The sequence below is a fragment of the Embiotoca jacksoni genome, unplaced genomic scaffold (assembly GCF_022577435.1).
Source record: "Embiotoca jacksoni isolate LCO1_2020_lvr unplaced genomic scaffold, fEmbJac1.0.p SCAF_14, whole genome shotgun sequence".
Lineage (NCBI taxonomy): Eukaryota > Metazoa > Chordata > Actinopteri > Embiotocidae > Embiotoca > Embiotoca jacksoni.
The window spans coordinates 1,988,339-2,010,000 of NW_027185274.1; the positions used below are offsets into that span (position 1 = coordinate 1,988,339).

At 44.9% G+C, this 21,662-nt stretch overlaps 1 protein-coding gene across 1 annotated transcript in view; it reads left to right on the forward strand.

The window, feature by feature from the left end:
• Positions 1-6,549: 6,549 nt before the first annotated feature.
• Positions 6,550-21,662, forward strand: part of chrd (chordin) — a 19,317-nt gene continuing 4,204 nt past the window's right edge. The window contains exons 1-14 of the mRNA XM_069147438.1: positions 6,550-6,694; positions 8,956-9,059; positions 9,186-9,312; positions 11,447-11,590; positions 11,690-11,807; positions 12,797-12,884; positions 14,065-14,206; positions 14,479-14,616; positions 14,763-14,845; positions 16,768-16,915; positions 18,268-18,374; positions 19,265-19,544; positions 19,683-19,924; positions 20,022-20,135. Of these exons, the coding sequence (XP_069003539.1) occupies positions 6,550-6,694; positions 8,956-9,059; positions 9,186-9,312; positions 11,447-11,590; positions 11,690-11,807; positions 12,797-12,884; positions 14,065-14,206; positions 14,479-14,616; positions 14,763-14,845; positions 16,768-16,915; positions 18,268-18,374; positions 19,265-19,544; positions 19,683-19,924; positions 20,022-20,135 (1,980 nt within the window). The remainder of the gene's footprint in view (positions 6,695-8,955; positions 9,060-9,185; positions 9,313-11,446; positions 11,591-11,689; positions 11,808-12,796; positions 12,885-14,064; positions 14,207-14,478; positions 14,617-14,762; positions 14,846-16,767; positions 16,916-18,267; positions 18,375-19,264; positions 19,545-19,682; positions 19,925-20,021; positions 20,136-21,662) is intronic.

Consider the following 21,662-nt stretch of genomic DNA (forward strand, 5'->3'; position numbering starts at 1 on the left):
TTAATGCCTCTGGTTGCCTTTTCTTTGCCAGGAAGTCATGCCTCTTCCTCATTGGTTGAGAGCTCCGCACACTCCTGGACCTGAACTCACTCTGTGTGATTCTGGCACAGGAAACGGTGAAAGTATAAACTTCTAATTTTCTCATCAATCTTCAGGGCTCCAGGACCCATTGGAAGAACCACTGGTGCCGAGGACTATTTATACTTGGCATGGCCGGTGGTTTTACATTCATCCTGCCTGTGACCACTTGACTTATAATGCAGAGCCTATTGAGCAGCTCCCTCCTGTCTCATCTTTGTCACTGACTGAGTTTGCCTTTTCAGAAAGTGCAAAGTATTTAGTCAGACCACCCAAACTGTACATTTCATTGTAAGACTTAGGCAAAAAAAAAAAAAAACTCCTTGCAATTAAAACAAGCATCAGTCAGAAGCGGCGGTAGTTTGGGCCAACTTTCCATTGAGCATTATTCATCTCGTGCATGCACAAAATCAGTTAAGCAGCCGGTCAGACTCCGTAATAACCGATGAGTCAGAAGAGAAGCTTGTTAGACTGTCGCCTCTCTCCGACCACTCATCAGGATGACTGCGTGTTGATGTGCAACTGCGGAGGTATTTACCGCGCAAGTGAAAAAAATGCGTAACCGCTTTTGGCGCAGCGCTCTCTCTCTCTCTCTCTCTCTCTCTCTCTCTCTCCCCCTCTCTTCTCTCCCTGCAAATAGATCGGCTTTTACAAATAAAGTGTGTGGAAGCAATTTGACTCTTGTAAACAGAAATGAGACCAGAGTGATGCGGATTTCAAAGGGCCGACAGGAGAGAGGGAGGGAGAGACGGAGTCTGCCAGGAAGGATGGATAACGCGCCGTGCCATGTGTGCGCATTTGGCAGCGTCTGCTGGACGGATTCTGGCTCCGAGCATGGGCAACGTGCAGTGGTGGCGCATTTCCTCAAGTGATTCACTTTTTGGTAAAACATTTTTACTGATGCAATACATGAGGAGGCCTGTTAATGTTGTAGTTCATGCATATTTGGACCACCGTGTTTACTTCAGTTTGGCCGTGATACTGGGGTTGGCCCTTATCGTGATCTGGCAAATTTCAAAGAGAGACGTAATGATGCTCTATATTTATTTGGCAACTTTAGTTACTTTGCAAATTCATATTTTAATATATAAATTACACAATGGTGGAACCTCACCACAGCATGAACAGTTACTCAGGTGATACTTCCTCTTCTGTCTTCAGCAGTAAATATTGCTCTTTGAACTCCACTGTACTGCATGATTTCGATATTACCAGAACTCAGGGTTTATAAAGAACTACGCTTTGCTTTACAAAGTTTCTATCAGCATTTAGATAGTTTAAAATGAGCTCCTCCATAGCCAACAGTAAAACTCATAATCCAGTTTTGTGCACTGCTCTTCTTTGTAATCATTATTGTTTCTCTGTGATACATTTGAGAACAGATGTTTGGTAATAGGTGTGTCATTTTACTCCAGAACTCATACTTGTAAACAAGTATTTAAAAAAACATGGTCTATGATGCATGATACACTAATGCGGGATCATTTAGTAGGCTGATATATGTTGGTGGCAGTTCTCGTTAGCCTGCTTTTACTCGAGATTTATAAATCGGGCTTTTCTGTACCAGAGTATCTCTACTCTGTATCTTTATAGTTAAACAGTGGTCCATGTTTTTGTCCCACAAATTAGGGAAGAACTTTTTACTGCTGACAAATGATGCCTAAATGTTGGAAACACGTCCCTACAACCACACAGGTCTTCTCTCCGTGGTGTCAAAACAAACCAAGCACACACACACACACACACACACACACACACACACACACACACACACACACACACACACACCCTTTCCTCCTCTCACACGCGCACACACACACACACACACACACACATCCCCAGTACATTTGGACCTATAGCCTCGATCTGCTCGCTAATTGCCTGCAGTAATTAGTTCTCTGCAGTCGCGGCTCTCACTTCGGAAATAAAGAGATGGTGAGAACAAACGAGGTTCGCCTTTCTCTCCACCAAAGTTTCGACTGTGCGCAAATTGTTTCGGTTAGTATGAATAAACATCACCTCTGCAAGACTTCTGCTATTAGCATATTGAGTGAGGAAAGACTCCCATTCCCCCTCCTCCTCCTCCTCCTCTTCCCCGGCAGCGGCACAAAATGAGCTTTACAAGTGAGCGGGCCGCCTCTTATTATCGTCATTATCAGCATAACAGTGGCTGCGAGGAGCATGGTGCGCCTCTTGTTTTGTTGCTCTGTCGTTTTGGGCACAACTCTCCCGAGTTACATCCCGATAGGCAGCGATGCCACTGATGCAGATTGCAACTCCTGTGGAGGCAAAAACAAACAAGATGCACTTCAGTGCGGTCCTCATCTGATTATGTTTTTGGCAATAAATATAATTTTCCAGTAGCTCTAGCGGAGTTCCAACCTTTTCTCTTTTTCTTTAGATGTGTGCCCTTGATGGAAGAACCAAGAGTGCGCTCATAACGCAGGAACCCGACGGGAAACTCACATTTCCAGTTTATCTAAACATGAGTCAGAAATAATGGGGTCTTAAAGATGTGCTTCCGGCAAATTAATACGGGAAGGGAAGGTCACGCATACAAGAAGTCTGTTCTGTGAGCCATGTTGAAGCCTCTTTTGAGCCTTAAATCCCGCTTTTCTGGTGCGTTGTCAGGATTTATCGTCATGTAGGTGCAGAAAATAAATGTAAATAAGCAGGTTGGATATTTTTTAACCAATCATATTTAGATTTATTGTGAAAGAAAAGGTTCAAACATGGTTGTTAAGTGTAGCAAGTTGGCATGTGATGAGCAACAGGTGGTGTGTGTGTGTCTCTCTCTCTCTCTCTCTCTCTCTCTCTCTCTCTTTCACATCTGCCAGGCTATCCATGTATATAGCTTACTGGTGGAATATTCACACCTCCCAGTCCGACCAGCAAACAGGATGCGGTCCGCTGTGAGTGCGCGCTGTGCGGTCAGACAGACAGATTTGAAGGGGGGGAGGGGGAGGGAGGAGGAGGAGGAGGAGGAGAAGGGTGTGTGTGTGTGTGTGTGTGTGTGTGTGTGTGTGTGTGGGGGGGGTGTTCCAGTTAAACAGCCCGCATTTATGACCTGCAAGCCGGGGGCCGTCTGACATATAACAAAAAAACAACAGCGCAAATACACAGTGATGGAGAATGGAGCATCCGTCTGTGTGTATCCATCCAGCTGAAACATTATACCATTACGCATGATTTACAGCCAACCCCACTCCTCCCTCTTCCCCCAAACGCTCCTCCCCAGGCCTCGCCCGCAGAACTACTTTCGAGATAATGTCCTTCTGATGATGTCACATTTCGGTGCGTGAGTTTTCATATCAGACTCAACGCTCCTAGTATCGACATCCGCAGTTAATTTCAATGTTTAGCGGCGTGTTATGACTTCAGAGTTATCGGTTCTCTCCTCTCAGCCCCTCTCTTCCACCGCGCTCCTCTCCTGACTTAAACAGGAACACATTGAGATCTGTACATCAATCTCAGACCAATGTATTGTTTGTACAAAGAAAATCATCTGTAATTAATCTAAGATTATTGCGACCCATATCAGTTCAAATCCTAATGGAGTGGAGTCCAAAGATTTGGGGCCAAAAAAACCTAATAGATTAAAAAAAAAAATAATTAAATAAATAATAAAAAAAAAGATTTATCGAGGGTTAAAATTAATGCAGATGATTGTACTATCTTCAGCAGGTTATAATGATGCCGGACATTTGGCTTTTTTTGGAATTTTAAATTCCGAAATCATCAGGTAATCTGCCGATTGTTGGTTGCGCAGCAGCAAAAGTAAGATGTATAGTACAACTAATTATACTGTGTTTTTCGTGTCTCCTAGGAGCACTTTTGCATTTAGCATGTTTAGCACGTTTAATAATTTCATAATCTTGTTCTTACAGTGTTTTTTCTGCCCTTTCCAGAAACCAAGTCTACCCGAAAATGTGGGTATCCAGGTCTTAATTTGATCATGTTCTAGAGGGCATCCTTTGTCATGCTTTATTTTTCTATTAAGCTATTACGATTATAACAGACTTCCCAGAGACTTGTTGGACGCTTCCAATACACATAAACTAATGTTTCACTATAAGTGTACTGGGTTTTTCGTTTGCGACAATAGACAATTTAGCATCCAATCACCTTAATGAATTGCCATGTGCTGGGCGGAAGAAAAGCGTCGCTTATCACCCCATTATGAAGAGCATACAGGCCATCATCGACTCCCGTTGCAGGGTTGAAAGGGTTCGTGGGGGGGGGGGCGGGGTGTCTTGCTGTTAGTGGGACAGCCGCGTGAATCCTCACACCGAGATGGAAGTGGCTTCCCACAGGCCACATAATGTGAGACATGCCTAAACATATCACCGTGTGCTCGCACCTTTACGTGCGCTTTTTGGCACAGAACCAATTATATCTGGCACCTTTTTACGCAGCGGTTTAGTAGGTAAGGGGCCGAGTTTAGGGGCTTTTACGGGCGACCAGTAGCCGATTTTGTGGACTAAGTAGACCGCAGAGGAAAGACAAATTAAATACAATGGAGTCATTGCTGTCCCTCAGTGGTTCTGAGAGCGGGGTCTAGGGAGACTGGAAAGGGAACTAACAGCAAAATGAGGGTCAATCTAGCCGACAATGTAGCAAATCACAGGATGTATATACAGTCCGCTTGGCAACATTATCATAGTCATTACAGCTTATTATGATTCTCAAAAATTCCCAATCAATCACTTCTTTATTCCAAACATCTCAGCCATATAATAAGCCTGACCTTTCCTGAACTCTCTGAGTCTCTAAATCACCCATGAGCAGCACTACAGTAATGTAAACTTAAACCGCAGAGCGTTTGTTCTGGACCCCCAAGGGACCACTGTGAAGAGCTGGACTGTTACTCAACCGCTTTTTGTTGGATGGGAACATTTCCCAGATCTAAATAGGTCCTAATAAATTTCACTTGTTAATGTTGTGAATCTCCAAGCTGGGCTAGTCAGTTTTTTAGCTTTTTTTTTTTAAGATTTGAGGTTAAATAGCTCTTGGCACCTGTTACAGGGCCTGTAAATTGAACTAAATCATAACAAATGGGATTTTAAGTAGACTCGTCCAGGTAGGCTTTTCGACAAGCCAAACGAAACAGAGCGAGGTCGAAAGAGAGGAAAGGGGTCTGCTTAAGGCTCGGACAAATTTGCCTTGAGGTATTCCAGCTATTTTCATTTGTTTCTGTTAAGTCACTTAGGTCTCAGCTCCACTTGAGAAAATAAGAGCAGCCAGCAGCAGCAGCAGCAGCAGACACTCACATTCCTTACTGTACATGATCTGGAGATTCACACTTTGTCTCCACAGGAGCGCTCCAGTAGCTTCTTCTTGGGTGTTAAATGAAAACAATGTGGCACTCAACCCACTGAGCAGTGAAAATGATAGAAATATATGTGGAGGCCAGGAAACAAATGAGCTATAAAGGACCATTTGGTGCCATTAACCACCACTACGGATGCCAAATTATCTATTACTATTAGTAGTGGTGAAATGTGACTAAATAAATGTACTGCAGTACTGTCCTTGGGTACAAATTTGATGTATTTGTGCTTTACTTGATTATTTCCATTCTATGGAACTTTATGCTTCCACTTCACTACATCTCAGTCAAATCGTGTACTTTTTATTCCACTACATTTGTCTAACAGATTTAGTTACAAGTTTAAGATGACAGGGTTTTTTTTATTTTTATTTTTATTTTTTTTTAATTATTTCTGTCCAATGAAAACCATCTATCTCCAAATTTGGAGATAAACATTTGTTTTTGATAAAGTGAAAGATCAGATGTTCCTTTATGGGTTCAGGATACATTCCAACATTTTCAGTTAAATAAACAATTTCAAAACCCACTTGGATTCAATGCAAAATGCATTGCTTGTTGACTTTGTAGAGATACATGGTTATTACAGAACGGAAACGATACAAACATGATGATGATCTTATAGAAGAGAATGCATTGCTGAAGATTAAACTAGCCAAGTTTTGAGTTTTTTGTTTAAATAGTGTAAATTAAGTTTTGATACAAATAACCGACTCGGGCTCGTTTCCATATCTTAAGCGTTAATGAATTGACGGAGGCGTCGATTTCCCTTTCCATCACCCACCCCCACCCGTCCCATCCTTCATCTTCCCCCTCCTCCTCCTCCTCCTCCCGCCCGGTGGCCGCTTCCAGCTGTCAGGGGAGCAGGCTATAAAACAGAACGGGACGGGGCTCCGAGGAGGCTGCTGGTACTGAGGAGAAGACACACGGCGCAGTTGGCTTTTCCCTGTCTTCGGAAAACTTCGGTCTCACTCCGACTCGGATGATTCAAAACAGGGGACGGTCTAAACTAAAGTCAGCAGACATTTGGATGTAAGGAGGAAACTTTTTTTTGCTTTTTTTTCCCTTCCAACCAGTGAGTGAAACTAGTCGCTTTAACTCGACACCGGAGTTTTCAGGGAGCTATTTTGTGGATGTTTGGGATGCTGGCTCCCTGCGCGCTCCGCTCCTTGCTGTGCGTACTGAGTTGCGCGTCGTGGCTGAACGGCGGAGCGGCCTCGCGGCTCAAGTCACCCGCTCTGCCCATCCAGTCCGAGAGAGAACCGCAGCCCTCCAAAGGCTTGTCAGGTAACAACAACATCTTTTTTTTTTTTTTTTTTACATCAAAAGTTTGTCTCTTGCTGTTAAGAAATGTGTTTTTATTAGGCTCTGTGAAGTGTCGATGGAAGAGGGAATCCATAACAGCAAAACTTTGTTCCAAATATGAAACATTTTACGTGACTGTAAAATGGCTCCAGACTTTAAAGCCAGGTTTTTTTTTTTTTTTTTTTAACTCCGTTAACACGCAATACAACGAGCAAAACGCATCTTACCAACTATGTTGAAGCTTAAAACCCAGTTAACCCTGGTTTGTGTACTGCGTTTAACCCATAGAGGCAGCAGCGAGCAAAGCAATATCAAAAGTTCATATTTAGTTTAAATTAATGCAGATTTTTTTTTTATATCGCAGTAATGCCGAATTGCAGCGAGCCGACAATTTTGTTAATATTGGCAGTCTATTTATGACTCATCTGCTTTTGCGGTAAAAAAAAACAACAACAACAGCAATAAACTTTCAACTGTCCGGTTTTCGTCGTGAAGTGTGGGATGATCGACCGCACGCGCTCCCCGGCGCCAGGTTATGACCGCAGCTCAGCCGCTTGTAAAACTGCACGCGGAGGTGAAGTGGCCCGTTGACCCGGCGCGATCACGTTTTAAAACTACGAACACAAAACATGAACCGTTCACTTCTCCCACTTCTCCCACTTCTCCCACTTTAATGGCACACGGACCCACATTTCAGCGAGTTTCCTCAAAATATCCCTCAGTTCCAGGTTGCTTCATGTGTAAACTCGCGGCAAACATCTGAGTCATAACCGCAGTGAATGCCTTTTGATTCATGTGTGAAAGCCCCTACGTACAAAGCTCATTGCGGGTTGTTGTTTTTTTCATATATATTTTTTTTATAAGGAAGCTGCTCTGGAGTTCAAAACAGTGGGAACTCCACGTTAAACACCGCCTGCTAACGTGTAATTCAACGTTGGAAACTGTAATCAATCGACTTTCCATTACAAGCTTTGGCTCCTCCGAGATGATTTATTTCTGCAGAGACACGAGTGGCAGGCGGAGCGAGCGGCTCACAGTTTGGCTCCTCTTAACTCCACCGGACTGTTTAAAGTGTGTAGTCACTTTAATGAAAGAATAATGTGAACCAGGTTGGTAGCAGCGAGCGAGGCGAGCCATCAGAGAAGCTGGCCAGGGGTAACATCAAGTTTGGGTGCGTACCGCATACACACTGCTTGCAGGCAGTTATCCTAACCAAAAAGATCTACAGTTACTCAGGGTGACAAACACTCAGTTAGGATTGTTGTACAATAACAACAACACTTTTACAGCTATTTCTGATCTCCTGTGACATCAGCAGGCAGTCCTGCTCCTGTGTGTTTTGTAGTTGTGGCTTTACTCCTGCATACTGGATTTAAAGTGAAACATGGACTGTCATGTGACGACTTTCAGCTGTAAGAGTGTTTGAGGGGGTTCACAACCACTTTGGGTAAATATTGAAGAAACCGTAGCCCTTTTTGTCTGTAGCCCGTAGGGTATTGTCCATAAAAAAAAAACAGGTTTCTACTGTATCTGTTCATCTGATGTGGATATAAACACAAAGTCACCACTGTAGCCTCATTGTCTCATTTCAGATCAACTTTGCTTGAGCACATAGTCAAAACAAAACTGTCCTATTTTGTATGGTATCCACTGTAATAGTCTTGTGTAAACCACAAGTACTTTATAGTATATATTTCCTCCTGCCTCTTGCTCTCATCCAGTGTATTTAATATGCCTGTTAAACTACTTCAGAAAATATATTTTTTTTAACAAGGTTTGGCCTACATTCTGTATATTTCTCCGATAATCTTTCAGTGGAAAATTGCACGTCTCTCCAATGGCTGTTCATGGATCATTTAGATGAGAGACAGGATGCAAGGCTGAGTCCCAAAACTCACGAGGCATCCAGGCAGTTTCAGTCTCCTCCAACATGCCTGGGCAGTGAGCTGTGCTGGATTTATTTGTTGTTAAATATGAAAATGGGTACAGTGATTCAGTCTGTGCAGTTTGACATCCCTGCAGGACTGTCTGACACTTAACGCCCCAACGTTGTACTTCTTTTGCTCTTAAACACCAGAAACCACAGTCCAGCTCATATCTCGTTGCTCCCCCTGAAATCATCATCTAGTTTCACTTCTCATCAAGACTCTCTGGTTTGGAAAGAGCTAAAGAATTGGGATCACAACTAGCCAATGTTTGACCCTGAAGAAAGCCAAGTATAATCAGAAATGTTTTCGTTACAGGATGCTCATTTGGAGGTCGATCTTATCTGCTGGAAGACACGTGGCACCCAGATCTGGGGGAGCCCTTCGGTGTCATGCACTGCGTCCAGTGCCACTGCGAATCTGTAAGTCCCATCTCATAGTGATCTCACTCTAAACATGTCACTTTAACTCGGTATGTGCAGCAGCAGCAAGATGAACTCAAGCATTAACTCCAGGTGAGCTGACTGACGTGTGCGTTTCTCTGGCAGCAAAAGAGTCGTCGCGGTAAGATTTTTGGGAAGGTGAACTGCAAGAACATCAAGCAGGACTGTCCGAACCCGGACTGCGAGGATCCCATCCTGCTGCCAGGGCACTGCTGTAAAACCTGTCCTCGAGGTAATCACCCACAACTCACCCCCTGCTGCTTTCTGGCTTCTTGGATTTTTCCTAAATGCATGAGAAATAGTCAGCTGAAAAAACATGCAAGCTCAGCTTAAATTGCTTCAAAACCCTTCTGGTGAAAAATGAATTGCTCTCAGTTGGTTTCCTCCTTTTGTCACATCAGTGACTTCTCTTTGTGATTCATTGCTTGCTCTTTCTTCCTCTTTCCCTGTTGCGCTCCCAGTTTTCTTTTTCAGTTTCTTCTTTTTCTTGCTGGGTCAGCTAGTTAGCCCTCAGAACAGCTGTTGGGTACAATGAGCAAGTCGATGGATTTTCCATTCAGCTGCATCAAATGGACATTTTCTCTAACCAGCTTCAACTCGGAGTAGCACCCATCTATTTAGCCCCATTCACACATGCACACTTAGCTTGTCTACACTTGGCTGCACACACAATTCCACCTTAATAGGGAGTTAGAGCTCCCCTGCACATGCTCACACACACACACACACACTCACACACTCACACACACACACACACACACACACACACACACACACACACACACACACACACTCACACACACACACACACTCACACACTCACACACACACACACACACACACACACACACACACACACACACACACACACACACACACACACACACACACACACACAGGGTGGGTCTTCATGCTGCACTGTTATTCAGCCGATTGGGTGTTTTTCTACGTTGTATGTCTGGTAATGGAATGGAAAGTAAAGGTAAAGCAATGTGGGGACAACACTATGCTGTGTGTGTGTGTGTATGTGTGTCAAGAATTGGACAGGCCCATGATTGTGTGTGTGTGTTGTGGTCAAGTTTTAAGGAAAAGGTTGAGTGTGTTTGTCTTAGCTTTGGCACCATTGCACCTAGTATATTTTCGCAAGTGATGGAAAATAGTGTGTGTGTGTGTGTGTGTGTGTGTGTGTGTGTGTGTGTGTGTGTGTGTGTGTGTGTGTGTGTGTGTGTGTGTGTGTGTGTGTGTGTGTGTGTGTGTGTGTGTGTGTAATGAGTGGTGCACCTGAGGATTGCTAAGTGGGGAGAAGTGAGAGTGACATTACCCAGAAGCCCTCAAGCGTGCCTGGTGGAGCAGAGGAGGAGTGAGGGAGGAATGATGAGATTTGAGATCAGTGTGTGTGTGTGTGTGTGTGTGTGTGTGTGTGTGTGTGTGTGTGTGTGTGTGTGTGTGTGTGTGTGTGTGTGTGTGTGTGTGTGTGTGTGTGTGTGTGTCTGTGTCTGTGTCTGTGTGTGAGAAAGAATAAAACACAAAGAAAGTAAGCAGACAGTCAAGCTGAGCTCGTCAGACAACAGCCTGGGAGAAATAACATTTGTGTGACTAAGAGACAGTGTGTGGTTTTCTTTCTGGAGAACATGTCAGAGCCGCTGTATTTGGCCGAGTGAGCAACACTGCATGTGTCACATATTACATCAGGACACACAGCAGTTTGTGTGGAACAGCGGGTCACTGTTAGGATCGCACGCCACTGTCGCTTTCAATTCCCTTTCAGCTCTTCAGCAGCAGGAGACCAGCCTGGTTAGTTACCCCAGGCTGAGAGACGGGAGACAGAAATCAGAGAGGAGGACAGACGGAGTAGGCGTTGAAATATGTTTCTGACGCCGTATACGTCACTCTTTCTTGACCACCTTTTCTCTGTAATCTCTACCTGTCCTGGTCAGCCTCCATTTCCAGATCCCGTCTGATCCTTTATATCCACCACGTCTCTCACTTTGTATCCAAACTGGAAACACAACAGCCGATGCAGGAGTTTCATCTGTGCGCCAGACGTAGGAGACCATTAAGGCTCAATGTGTTTTGAAATGTTTTGGTTAATGAGTTTTTATCCCACCAGGGACAAACACAGTTTGAAAAGCTGACACTAAAAATCTGTATTGGGTTCCAGTGAGATTCTTTACAGACAGTAATGATAAAACAGATGAATATTTTTACAAAATCAGAACAAATTAGAATTGATTTAGGCCAGCGTGCAGTTGCTACAGCAACTCTTTATATTACCATATCCTTTTTAGTCACAGTCAGGTGCTCAGCAGACATTTCAAGTTATTAAACAGTTTTCGTTTTTTTTTTGTTGTTGTTTTTTTTTGCAGGTGCAAAACAGCCCGAATCCGTGCTGGACAACTTTGAATATTTCCACGAGAAGGGCAAAGAGAAGGAGGACGACCTCCACAAATCTTACAACGACAGATCCTACCTGAGCTCGGAGGACGGGTTGCCTGGGGAGAGCCGCACCGGTAAGTGTTCGGCACCCTCCGACACACCGTGTGTTTAGGCCTCGCACTCCTCCACCTACGCGCTACTGAAAGCTCTCCGCCTTCCGTCTCCCTCCGCAGACTTTGTCGCAGTGTTAACGGGGGTGACCGACTCGTGGCTGCCCAGCTCGAGTGGAGTCGCCAGAGCTCGTTTCACCCTGAGCAGAACCAGCCTGACCTTCTCCATCACGTACCAGAGGTGAAACACCCCCCTTTGGGTTTTCTTGGAGCTTTAGTCTCAAGGTGTCACTTTTGTGATCGGCCACAGTCGCATCAGTGCTCACTCCAACTTTTCCAGCTCCTCTCCTGTTTATCCCAAACAAACCTGAAGTATTCAAAGATGTTTCTATTGTTTAAACCAGCATGTTGTTGTGTCCGTCAGCATTATGGAGTTGGGAGAAGTTGAGTTACAAAAATACAATGTATGACATTTAGGCAATATTGCGATTATACAACAAGTTCACAACTAAAAAAAGAAATGTAATCAAAATGTTTAATATTCATATTGTGGGGCAATTCGCTCTGGAAATATAAAACTTTTTGTTTGTGTTGTCTCCGTTTCCATGGCAATACAAGGGGTATGACTAAGAACTGGAAAACAATTAGTTGCGTCAGCAGACTCTGTAACGTATGCAATGATTACTACTTCAGAAAGTAGTCCAACAGATGATTTCAAGCGACATTTTATTGTTTTCATAAACTAAATAAATAGAAACACAAAACTGCTTTGCTAGATCAGTTTTGTTGTGACTAAGATATCCGTTGAAAAAAATATATCAATGGACTCATGTATTTTTAAATCTCGTGTGTTAAATTGGTCAAACTAGCCGCCGCCATCATTTGAAGTGCCCGACTGTCCGTGGTGTGACGGTACGGGTGCTCAAAGCAACAAAAAGGAAAAAGAAAGACCTGATTTCTCCAAATGGGTCACATTTAAGAGGCCCGTAAAAAAATGTAAACAATATTATTTTGCATATTATATGAAATTTACTCCTAATGATATTTGCCATGGAGATGGCGGAGTGATATTTCTAGTGATAAGCCGGGTGTGATGTCACGCTGATTTGAGCACTTTCCAAATGTCCAGTTGACCAATCAGATCTCTGAGTCTGAACTACTTGTTGTGTAACCGTATATATGAAATCTTTTACTCCTGCATCTGACTCGCATCTCACCCACATTTTGCAGAATGGGACGTCCCAGTAAAATAGTCTTCCTTGGCTCAGATGGGACCCCTGATTTTGAGTACAAAGTCCCCAAAGGAGAGTCCGACATGGTAAAAACATCATCTCCTGCTTCCGTTCCTGTTGTTTATGCTCCGTGTGCATGAGTGTCTGTGAGTTTCCTGAGAGAGACACAAATTAAGTACCAGCATGATAAATGCTCTCACCCCGTGACTCTGTGCTCAAACTCTGACTTCTTCTCCCATAACTCACTCTGCAATAATAAATGGTAAACACACTCAGAGACACACACACACACACACACACACACACACACACACACACACACACACACACACACACACACACACACACACACACACACACACACAGGGACACTTCCTCTCTGCTCCACTGCCTCTTTCTAAACATCACAAACTGATTAGAGTCAACATCAACATGCACTCACACACACACACACACACACACACACACACACACACACACACACACACACACACACACACACACACACACACACACACACACACACACACACACACACTATCAAGTTTGAGGTGTACAACACTGACTTTAATAAAAAAGCCATTATTATCCATATAAATCAGTGAACTGATATGTTGGTGTAACCGTAGTAACCATGCATGCATGTCCACACAGTCCCTACGGTCCGCCTCGATCACTACACATCATTTCCTGCCAAAATACACACATCTCCACATTCCACTTCAGACCTGAACAGTCTGCTCAGCGAGGCAGGAGCCCCTCTAAATACAGGTCCCAGAAATTGGCCTATTATTATTTTTAGATAAATGTCAGCGTCAAGCACCAGAGGACCGTAGAGAAAACATTCTGGCAACATAGAGGAAGGAGGAGGGGGGTTAGCTGGAGCAAAACTTTGCAAAGAGAGAATTTTTCACATGTTACATCACCGCTTAGCAGAGGGACAGAGAGTATCACTAATTAAAATGGAGATTACCCCTGAACTCTGAGTTATGAGGTGCCGGCACTCTGCCACATTTCTTCCCTGCACTCTCAGGGAGAAGTTGGGGTTTTATGTTGAAGCTGTGCAGCCTGGGGATCAGAGTACAGTCCCACAGTTTGATGTAGTTAGCACATGTACATGTGTTGTCTGTTGTCCTAAGTGTGTTTTCATGAGCAAGAGGAAGATGAAAAATCTCCTGATAATCCCCCAATTCATCGTCACCGCCGCGGCACTGCAATTTACCTGCCTTTGTGTGTGTGTGTGTGTGTGTGTGTGTGTGTGTTTAGATCTGCGGAGTATGGAAGAACATTGCTAAGCCTCTCCTGCGACAGCTGCAGTCTGAGCAGATGCGCATCAGCATGACGGCATCAACAAGCAGACGAGAAGAAGTGGAGGGAAAGATCATCAAACACAGGGCGCTTTTTGCTGGTGTGTGTGCATGTGGGATATCACACCGGAGCCTTCTCATGCTTCACTTTATTCTAATATTGCTTTAGACATGTGTATGCCTTTGTCCTCAGGTCGTAGTACACAATGAACCCAATGTTTACAAAGCAGTGGAATTGTATATTTTCTCATGTAACCGTCAGAGGCTTTGTATGGATTAATGCAGCTAAAACGAGCTGGCTTTGTTTACAGCGCGGAGATCCCGTAAGAGAATGCAGATACGTTCTACTGACGTGCACGTGTCTTATGTGCAGAGACTTTCAGCTCACTGCTGACATCAGAGGAGGAGAATTCAGGCATGGGAGGCGTGGCCATGTTGACGATGAGTGACACCGAGAACAACCTGCACTTCATCCTCATCCTGCAAGGCCTCATCAAACACAAAGACAAAGGTGAGAGAGGGCGGGAGGAGAACAGCGCACAGTAAAGCTAAAGTAAAGTGGAATCAATAATCGATCGGTAATCAATAAACTCCCACAAATCCCAGAATATCAGGAAGTGACAGTGGAAAAAAAACCGCCTCTCTCTCTCTCCTCAGATCCTCTTTTGGTGCCCATCCGAGTCGGGCTGATGTACCGCCAACACATCCTGAGAGAGATCCGAGCCAACATCACCTCTTATGTGAGTAACAACACACATTTACCCGCCATGTACAGTTTGATCAGAGCGGCCTTGTTAAGCAGCATAAACTGTTGATGGAGAGTGTTTTCAGGGATTTCCTGATCATTAGAAGGCTTCAGTGCAGCACCCGGCTCCAAAACTTCAAACTCTTCCACAAATGTGCACCGAAAACCGTTTAAAAAAACAAAACACATTCAGTGTTTCCTGCACATAATTAGAAAGAAAAACTCCATCACCAAGTCAAATAAGTGGGAAGTTTTAGGTAACAAGTGTTATTTGGGGCAGACTGAGAGTCGAGGAGGTTACTGGAGGAGCAGTGTTGTTTTCAGTTAGAAACATATGACACGCACACACACACACACACACACACACACACACGACACACGACACACACACACACACACACACACACACACACACACACACACACACACACACACACACACACACACACACACACACACACACACACACCTCCTCCTCCTCCTCCTCCTCCTCATGGAGACGGATGTGGTTTTGTCACCACATCCCCGGGATCTTGTCGCCGCCGCTCCGATCACAGCCAACAACCCTGAGACATGACAAGATAAATGGATGGGAGAGGACGAGCGAGGGGAACACAAAAGAGGAGAGAAAGTGTGTGTGCGAGTTGGGGCTCTTTTTTTTTTTTTTTTTTTTGCTGGAGACAGATGTGAGCGAGGGATGAGATGCAGAGGAAACAGTGGAGGGAGGGGGGGGGCGGTAAAGAGGATGCACTGCGTACACACTCCTCACACATGTCAGTGGTTAGTGGCCTGTGGGCTGAAATGGATGGAGTGGGGGGAGGGGCGGGGGCGGGGGGCGGGGGACGGGGGACGGGGGGAGGAGGGGGGTGATGTAAGGCGGGCCTGTTTTTAATTCTGCCAGGAATCGCGTGAAGGACCGACTGCGCTTCTTTCGGGCCGAGCGGGGAGAGAGAGGCCGCACGTGACAAAATATGTGCAAAAATTTGAGCTCAGCAAACGGTCACACGACCTCTCAAACCGAGAGCAAGACGCTGAAACCCAAACTACTCAACTCGTTTTAAGTGCAGGCAAATAAAAGAGGCTTATAAACAACAGAGGTAGCTGAAGGTGATGCTTCCCTTTATTTTTTTGCAGAGTAGAAATCCCGACAGCGTTACCGCTCCGCCTGATTTACACAGAACAATATGACCCTCTGCACCTTACTTCCTTCTCATTATTCTGTCCGTTCGTTTTCCCAAATAAAAGCCACCTTCCCTCCGTCCAGCCGCGTCTCCACTCCCGCTCTGTTTTGGCTCCTCGCTGTGTGGATTTATGCTACATGTATATTTATATTGAACTGAGGCCCCGAGGTCATAAAAGTAACATTTCTTCAACACGCTCGTACATCTGTCCTATTAATCCAACATTTCTCAACGTTTTCTTGGAGTCTGCTCTGCCCGCTTGAAATTAAACGGCTCTCAGTATGAAACGTGTTAAGGCAATGCAACCCGTATTTTTTTGCCCAGAGTTTGAAATGTGTGCCTGTGAGTAGGTTGATTTACAGTCATGTGTTTTTTTTATGCAGCAGAACTTTGTGTATTTAATGGTTCTGGACTTTGTGATGCCTTTGTAACTGTTGTATTTATTTTCTCTTGAAGAGATTTCATTGGGCTGAGATCTGTTTTGCTCTTTGCATTAAATTTATTTTAGTATCATATAAACTGAAGAAAAATCTCCAATGTTTTTGGAAACAAATGACGAGCCTGTGTTTCATTTAAATAAAATGGGAGTTTGGTTAGTCTGGTAACATGTCCGTGTTTTACCGACATCGAAAGTGACATTCTTATTTGTTTTCAGTGGAATATGCTTTTATATTTATCTACTTGTTGACCCACACATAACGTCTCAGCCGTGTGCTCACCACGTCACTCCGTGCAGGATCCGGACTTCGCGGAGGTGCTGACGGACCTGAACAGCCGCGAACTCTTCTGGTTATCTCGTGGTCAGCTGGAGATCACCGTGGCAACGGAGGCTGCGGATCCCAAACAAATCTCCGGCTTCATCACCGGCAGAAAATCCTGTGACAGTAAGTACTTCTATTATCAAACACGTTCCCGCAGGTGACGCTGGTTTCCCTCCACGTGTGCGTCGCTGGATGTGTTTTTATTGGTTTGAACTCATCCATCCATTCTGGTCTTTCTCCTCCATGAATGCTCTTTAATTCCCGTCTCCATTCTTTCAAGTCTTATCGTTGGGGGAGGAAACCACGTTTATAGACCTTCTGTTTGGTGGTCCACCAAGACACGTGTGTGTGTGTGTGTGTGTGTGTGTGTGTGTGTGTGTGTGTGTGTGTGTGTGTGTGTGTGTGTGTGTGTGTGTGTGTGTGTGTGTGTGTGTGTGTGTGTGTGTGTGTGTGTTTGAGAGAGAGAGAGAGAGAGAGAGAGAGAGACATGGAGACACGGAGACAGACGGAGAGGAAGAGGTTTCAGGAATGTGGTGGACGGCCCTCTTCTGAAACCATTAAAGCACGCACGCGTGGGCTTTCCAGAGGACGCATACTTGAACGTGAATCAGCGCTCGGAAACACTTTGACAGACGCTTTTATCGTCACAAAGATATCGATAAATATACGTAAAGATATAATGCTGCCGAGGTCACGGTCTGCTGGACCGGACTCTCCAGTGCTCTGATCAACATGTGTGAAGAATTCAAACCCAACACAGCTCCTTCCCCTCTCTTCTCGCCTCCTCTTTCTCCCAGTCTTTCTGTCTCTCCTCTCTCTTTTGGCTTCACTCCTCCTCTCTGGCTTTTTTTTTTTTTCGGTCTCTGTGTCATTTTCAACATTTTTCTCTCCACTTTTTTCCCCCGTCCTTCTCTGTTACTCATTCCCTCCTGTCCTCTCGGCTCAACCTTTTTAAGCCTGCTGCATTCAACAAGGGTTACCTCATTCTGAAGGCTTAACCTTGGCTGAGCTTTTCTATATATGTGTGTGTGTGTGTGTGTGTGTGTGTGTGTGTGTGTGTGTGTGTGTGTGTGTGTGTGTGTGTGTGTGTGCGCAGCAACATGTATGTTTTTGGGCCAAGGTCTCACACATAATTACACAAGCGGACACGCCTCCTGATTAGTGGTTCAATTGAATCTGTCCCCTCAATGACTCTTTCTCTGTGACGGGATGACAGTCCGGGCGCGTGGCTGCAGTGTGTGCGTGGCTGCGAGTCGCGAGGGAATATAACGTGCCCCCTTTTCCTTCCCCTCCTTCAGCCAACCAGAAAATGTTAACATGACAGAAATCATTGCCTCATCTCGCATGCTGTCAGGCTCCGCTAAGGTTTAAGGGAGGGAGAGTCCGAGGGGAGACGCGATGGCTTTTCAGATAAGTAATGCGAGCGGGAATGTGGATTTCTTTTTTTGATATGAATCTGTGTTTGTCTTGCTCAGCTATCCAGAGTGTGATGTCCAGCGGCGACGCGTTGAGCCCGGGGAAGACGGGAGGCGTTGGATCTGCTGTCTTCAACCTCCACGACAACGGCACACTGGACTACCAGGTATGAAGAGGGAGACTGCTGCTTTTGAAATCGGTGTATTTTAACCAATATTTGTCATATTCCAATCTTTGTGATAAATTGCAGTAAAACACTTAAACTGGCACATTTACCGAGCTGCCCGCCGCTATCATGACATTTTAGTTGACGAGTAAATGTCATCCAAATAATTGTGATGTAATTGTTTACTTCTGATCATTTTACGCCACTCTTACAGTATAAGCCTAATCCTAGTTTAATAATACACTTTATGAAGAAGACGAGACATTAACATAAACCAGAGCAGAGATGATGTCATAAAGGAGCGCCACTCAAACATCAAGAAAACGGTGATGGGAATATGACATTTCAGTTTCATCCAGCTGTTTTTATACAGATGAATGGAAATGATTGCGACATACTCATCTGTGTTTTGGTTCGCACCAGACCAGCTGGATGTTACAGAGGTGTTAAATCGATCAGAAAAGAAATCCTTAACACACTGGTGAATTTAATGTGTTTTATGGACTATCCTGAAAACAATTAAACAGTGTAAAGCCAGACTCCGACACATTGAAACAATCAGTGGGACTCCTTTTCCCTTTCAATGGTGTCAAGTCAAGCTGACCTGAAATCAAATCAAACCACAGCAAACGTAACTAAGCACCACTGAAAGAGACATCTATTCAGCTTGAAATAATAACATAAAAATGATCAATTACCTGAATAAATCCATTTCAAATACATGTTCGCTTTGCCCCTTGCTAAAAAAAAATCCAGAATGTAAAAACGAGGACATTTTGTAATTACTTGCGTGTCTTTTTGCACAGTCAAGTTACAAAGCAACTGTAAGCACAAAACCCATTTAGAGTGGAAGGGGCTTTGAGCATTTCTCCCGCTTCCTTTTCCTCCAGATTCACGTGGCAGGTCTCAGCAGCGATGTCGTCGGCCTCTCCATCGAGCTGAAGCCGCGGCGGAGAAACAAGCGCTCGGTCCTGTACGATCTGACGGCGGAGTACAGCAAGGCCTCGGGGCGGGCGGTGGGCAGCTGGAGTCGCCTGGAGGCTCGCCACATCCACATGCTGCTGCAGAACGAGCTCTTCATCAACCTGGCCACGGCACACAGCCAGGAGGGGGAGCTGAGGGGGCAGATCAAGGCGCTGCACTATAACGGCCTGGAGGCGCCCCGACACGGTATGAACCGATGGAGGCAGGCGAGGGAAAGTGGCCGCGGTGGACTTCATGTATAACACTCTCTTCTTCTTCTTCTTCTTCTTCTTCTTCTTCTTCTTCTTCTTCTTCTTCTTCTTCTTCTTCTTCCTCCTCCCCCAGAGTTTCCCACCCTTCTAGCCGGACACTTTGTGTCCCCACCGGTGAGGACGGCAGCTTCTGGCCACGCCTGGGTGTCCGTGGACAAACAGTGTCACCTGCATTATGAGATCGTCGTGGCGGGGCTCAGCAAAAGCGACGACCTCACCGTGAACACCCACCTCCACGGACTGGCCGAGATCGGAGAGCTGGACGACAGCAGCGCCACACACAGGAGGCTGCTGACCGGCTTCTACGGCTCACAGGTCCCGCAGACGGAAACACACCACATTGGTTGAACAGGCAGCCGCTCACGTATGCAAATGCGTAAAATAATACACGTTCATCTTTTCTCCCCTCCAGGCTCAGGGAGTGTTAAAGGACATCAGTGTGGAATTACTGCAACACCTGGACCAGGGGACGGCCTTCATCCAGGTCAGCACCAAGACCAACCCTCGGGGAGAAATACGAGGACGGGTACGTAAACAAAACCACAGCACCTCCGGTCTTACTTTCATTGTGTGATTTTAAAATATACGTTTCTCCACAGATACTTACAGAATGTACAACTATTAGAATAATACATCTGTGTGTTTGCAGTGTAGTCATTTATTTTCAGTTTCTCCTGTCAAGCAGAAAAGGGCAGGGTTCAAACGAGAGTCAATAGAATCTGAAACCCGTATCTATGTTAGTTTGACTTTGATACCGGTGCCTGAATGACACTTTTTTTTTTATGCCAATTTTATACATTTAAAAAAAAGAAAGTTACACATTACAGTACAAATCTTTGGTTGTCATGCAGTTTAGAGGGGGAGAGTGTAACCCGGGCTATTTTCTGTAGCTACCATGAACAGATGTCCATGCAGATGCAGGCTATCGGTAGACACTACAAATTACCAATGCTCCCTAAACGCCTCACATGCCATCGGTCGGAGCTGGAAGCCTCCAGTCACTGCAGTGTAAATAATTTAGACAGACCTGAGGTCAAAAATGAGTTTGAAAAGAGTGAAATAAAGTGTTCTTATTTACAATTTACTGAAACGGAGTGATTTGATGGAGCCGTTTGGTAAAAGCTGAATCGGCTCATTTCATGCAGATGAGATTTACCCTCATTGAAAACAGCAAACAGCTACCGTGTGGTTGTAGCGCCGGTATCGTAGTTAGTAAATCAGGCATCTTTCAGCAGTAGAGAGTATTTAGGCAATTCTGTCTGTGCCATGAAAATATCAATGTCCATGACAACCAGGTTGGCCAAGTATGACATGACCATTTTACCATTACAGAACATCCAGTGACCCACACAGCTGTTTTACTATTTCATCACAACCACACAGTGAAATACCAACAAGCCGCGTCGTTTGGTTTCCTGCCTAAAGTCTTACCTCTACAAATTGGTTGGTATATATATTTCGACGCTGAAGATAATTAGACATTTTGCAGATCGAAGTGAAGGTTAAAGTAATGAACATTGAATAAATGTCGGATGTCTGAATTAAATCAAGCTTAAATCTGAACGGCCGGGCCTTTTTTTTTTTTTTTGGGGGGGGGGGATCACATTAAAGAAAGAAAAGAGGAGCGGTGGAGTAAAGTCCTTGAACCGTCTGAGTGTTTATGTGTCTGCACTCGCTATCCCACACGAACGCACCTTCTCACCGGCGGGTGCCGTCGACCAGCCGAGACTTTAGAGAACGGTCCGGTTTATTAGGCACCGGGGGCGCCAACACAGACCGAGGACCACTAAACCAGAGCTGCAGCTTTGCAGGTGTAGAGCTCGAGGACGTTCTGCCGGCTGCTAGGTACTCACAAGGAAAGGGACGACACACACACACACACACACACACACACACACACACACACACACTAACTAACTAACAACTGTCGGCTCCAGCTGTTTTTATAGAAAACAGGTCCAACACATAAACAGCCATCTGCTTGGGAGCAGAGAAACGCTCCATTTAAGAACACTTAACAAGTGGACTCGACACCAGCGTTGAGTCAGGTGTG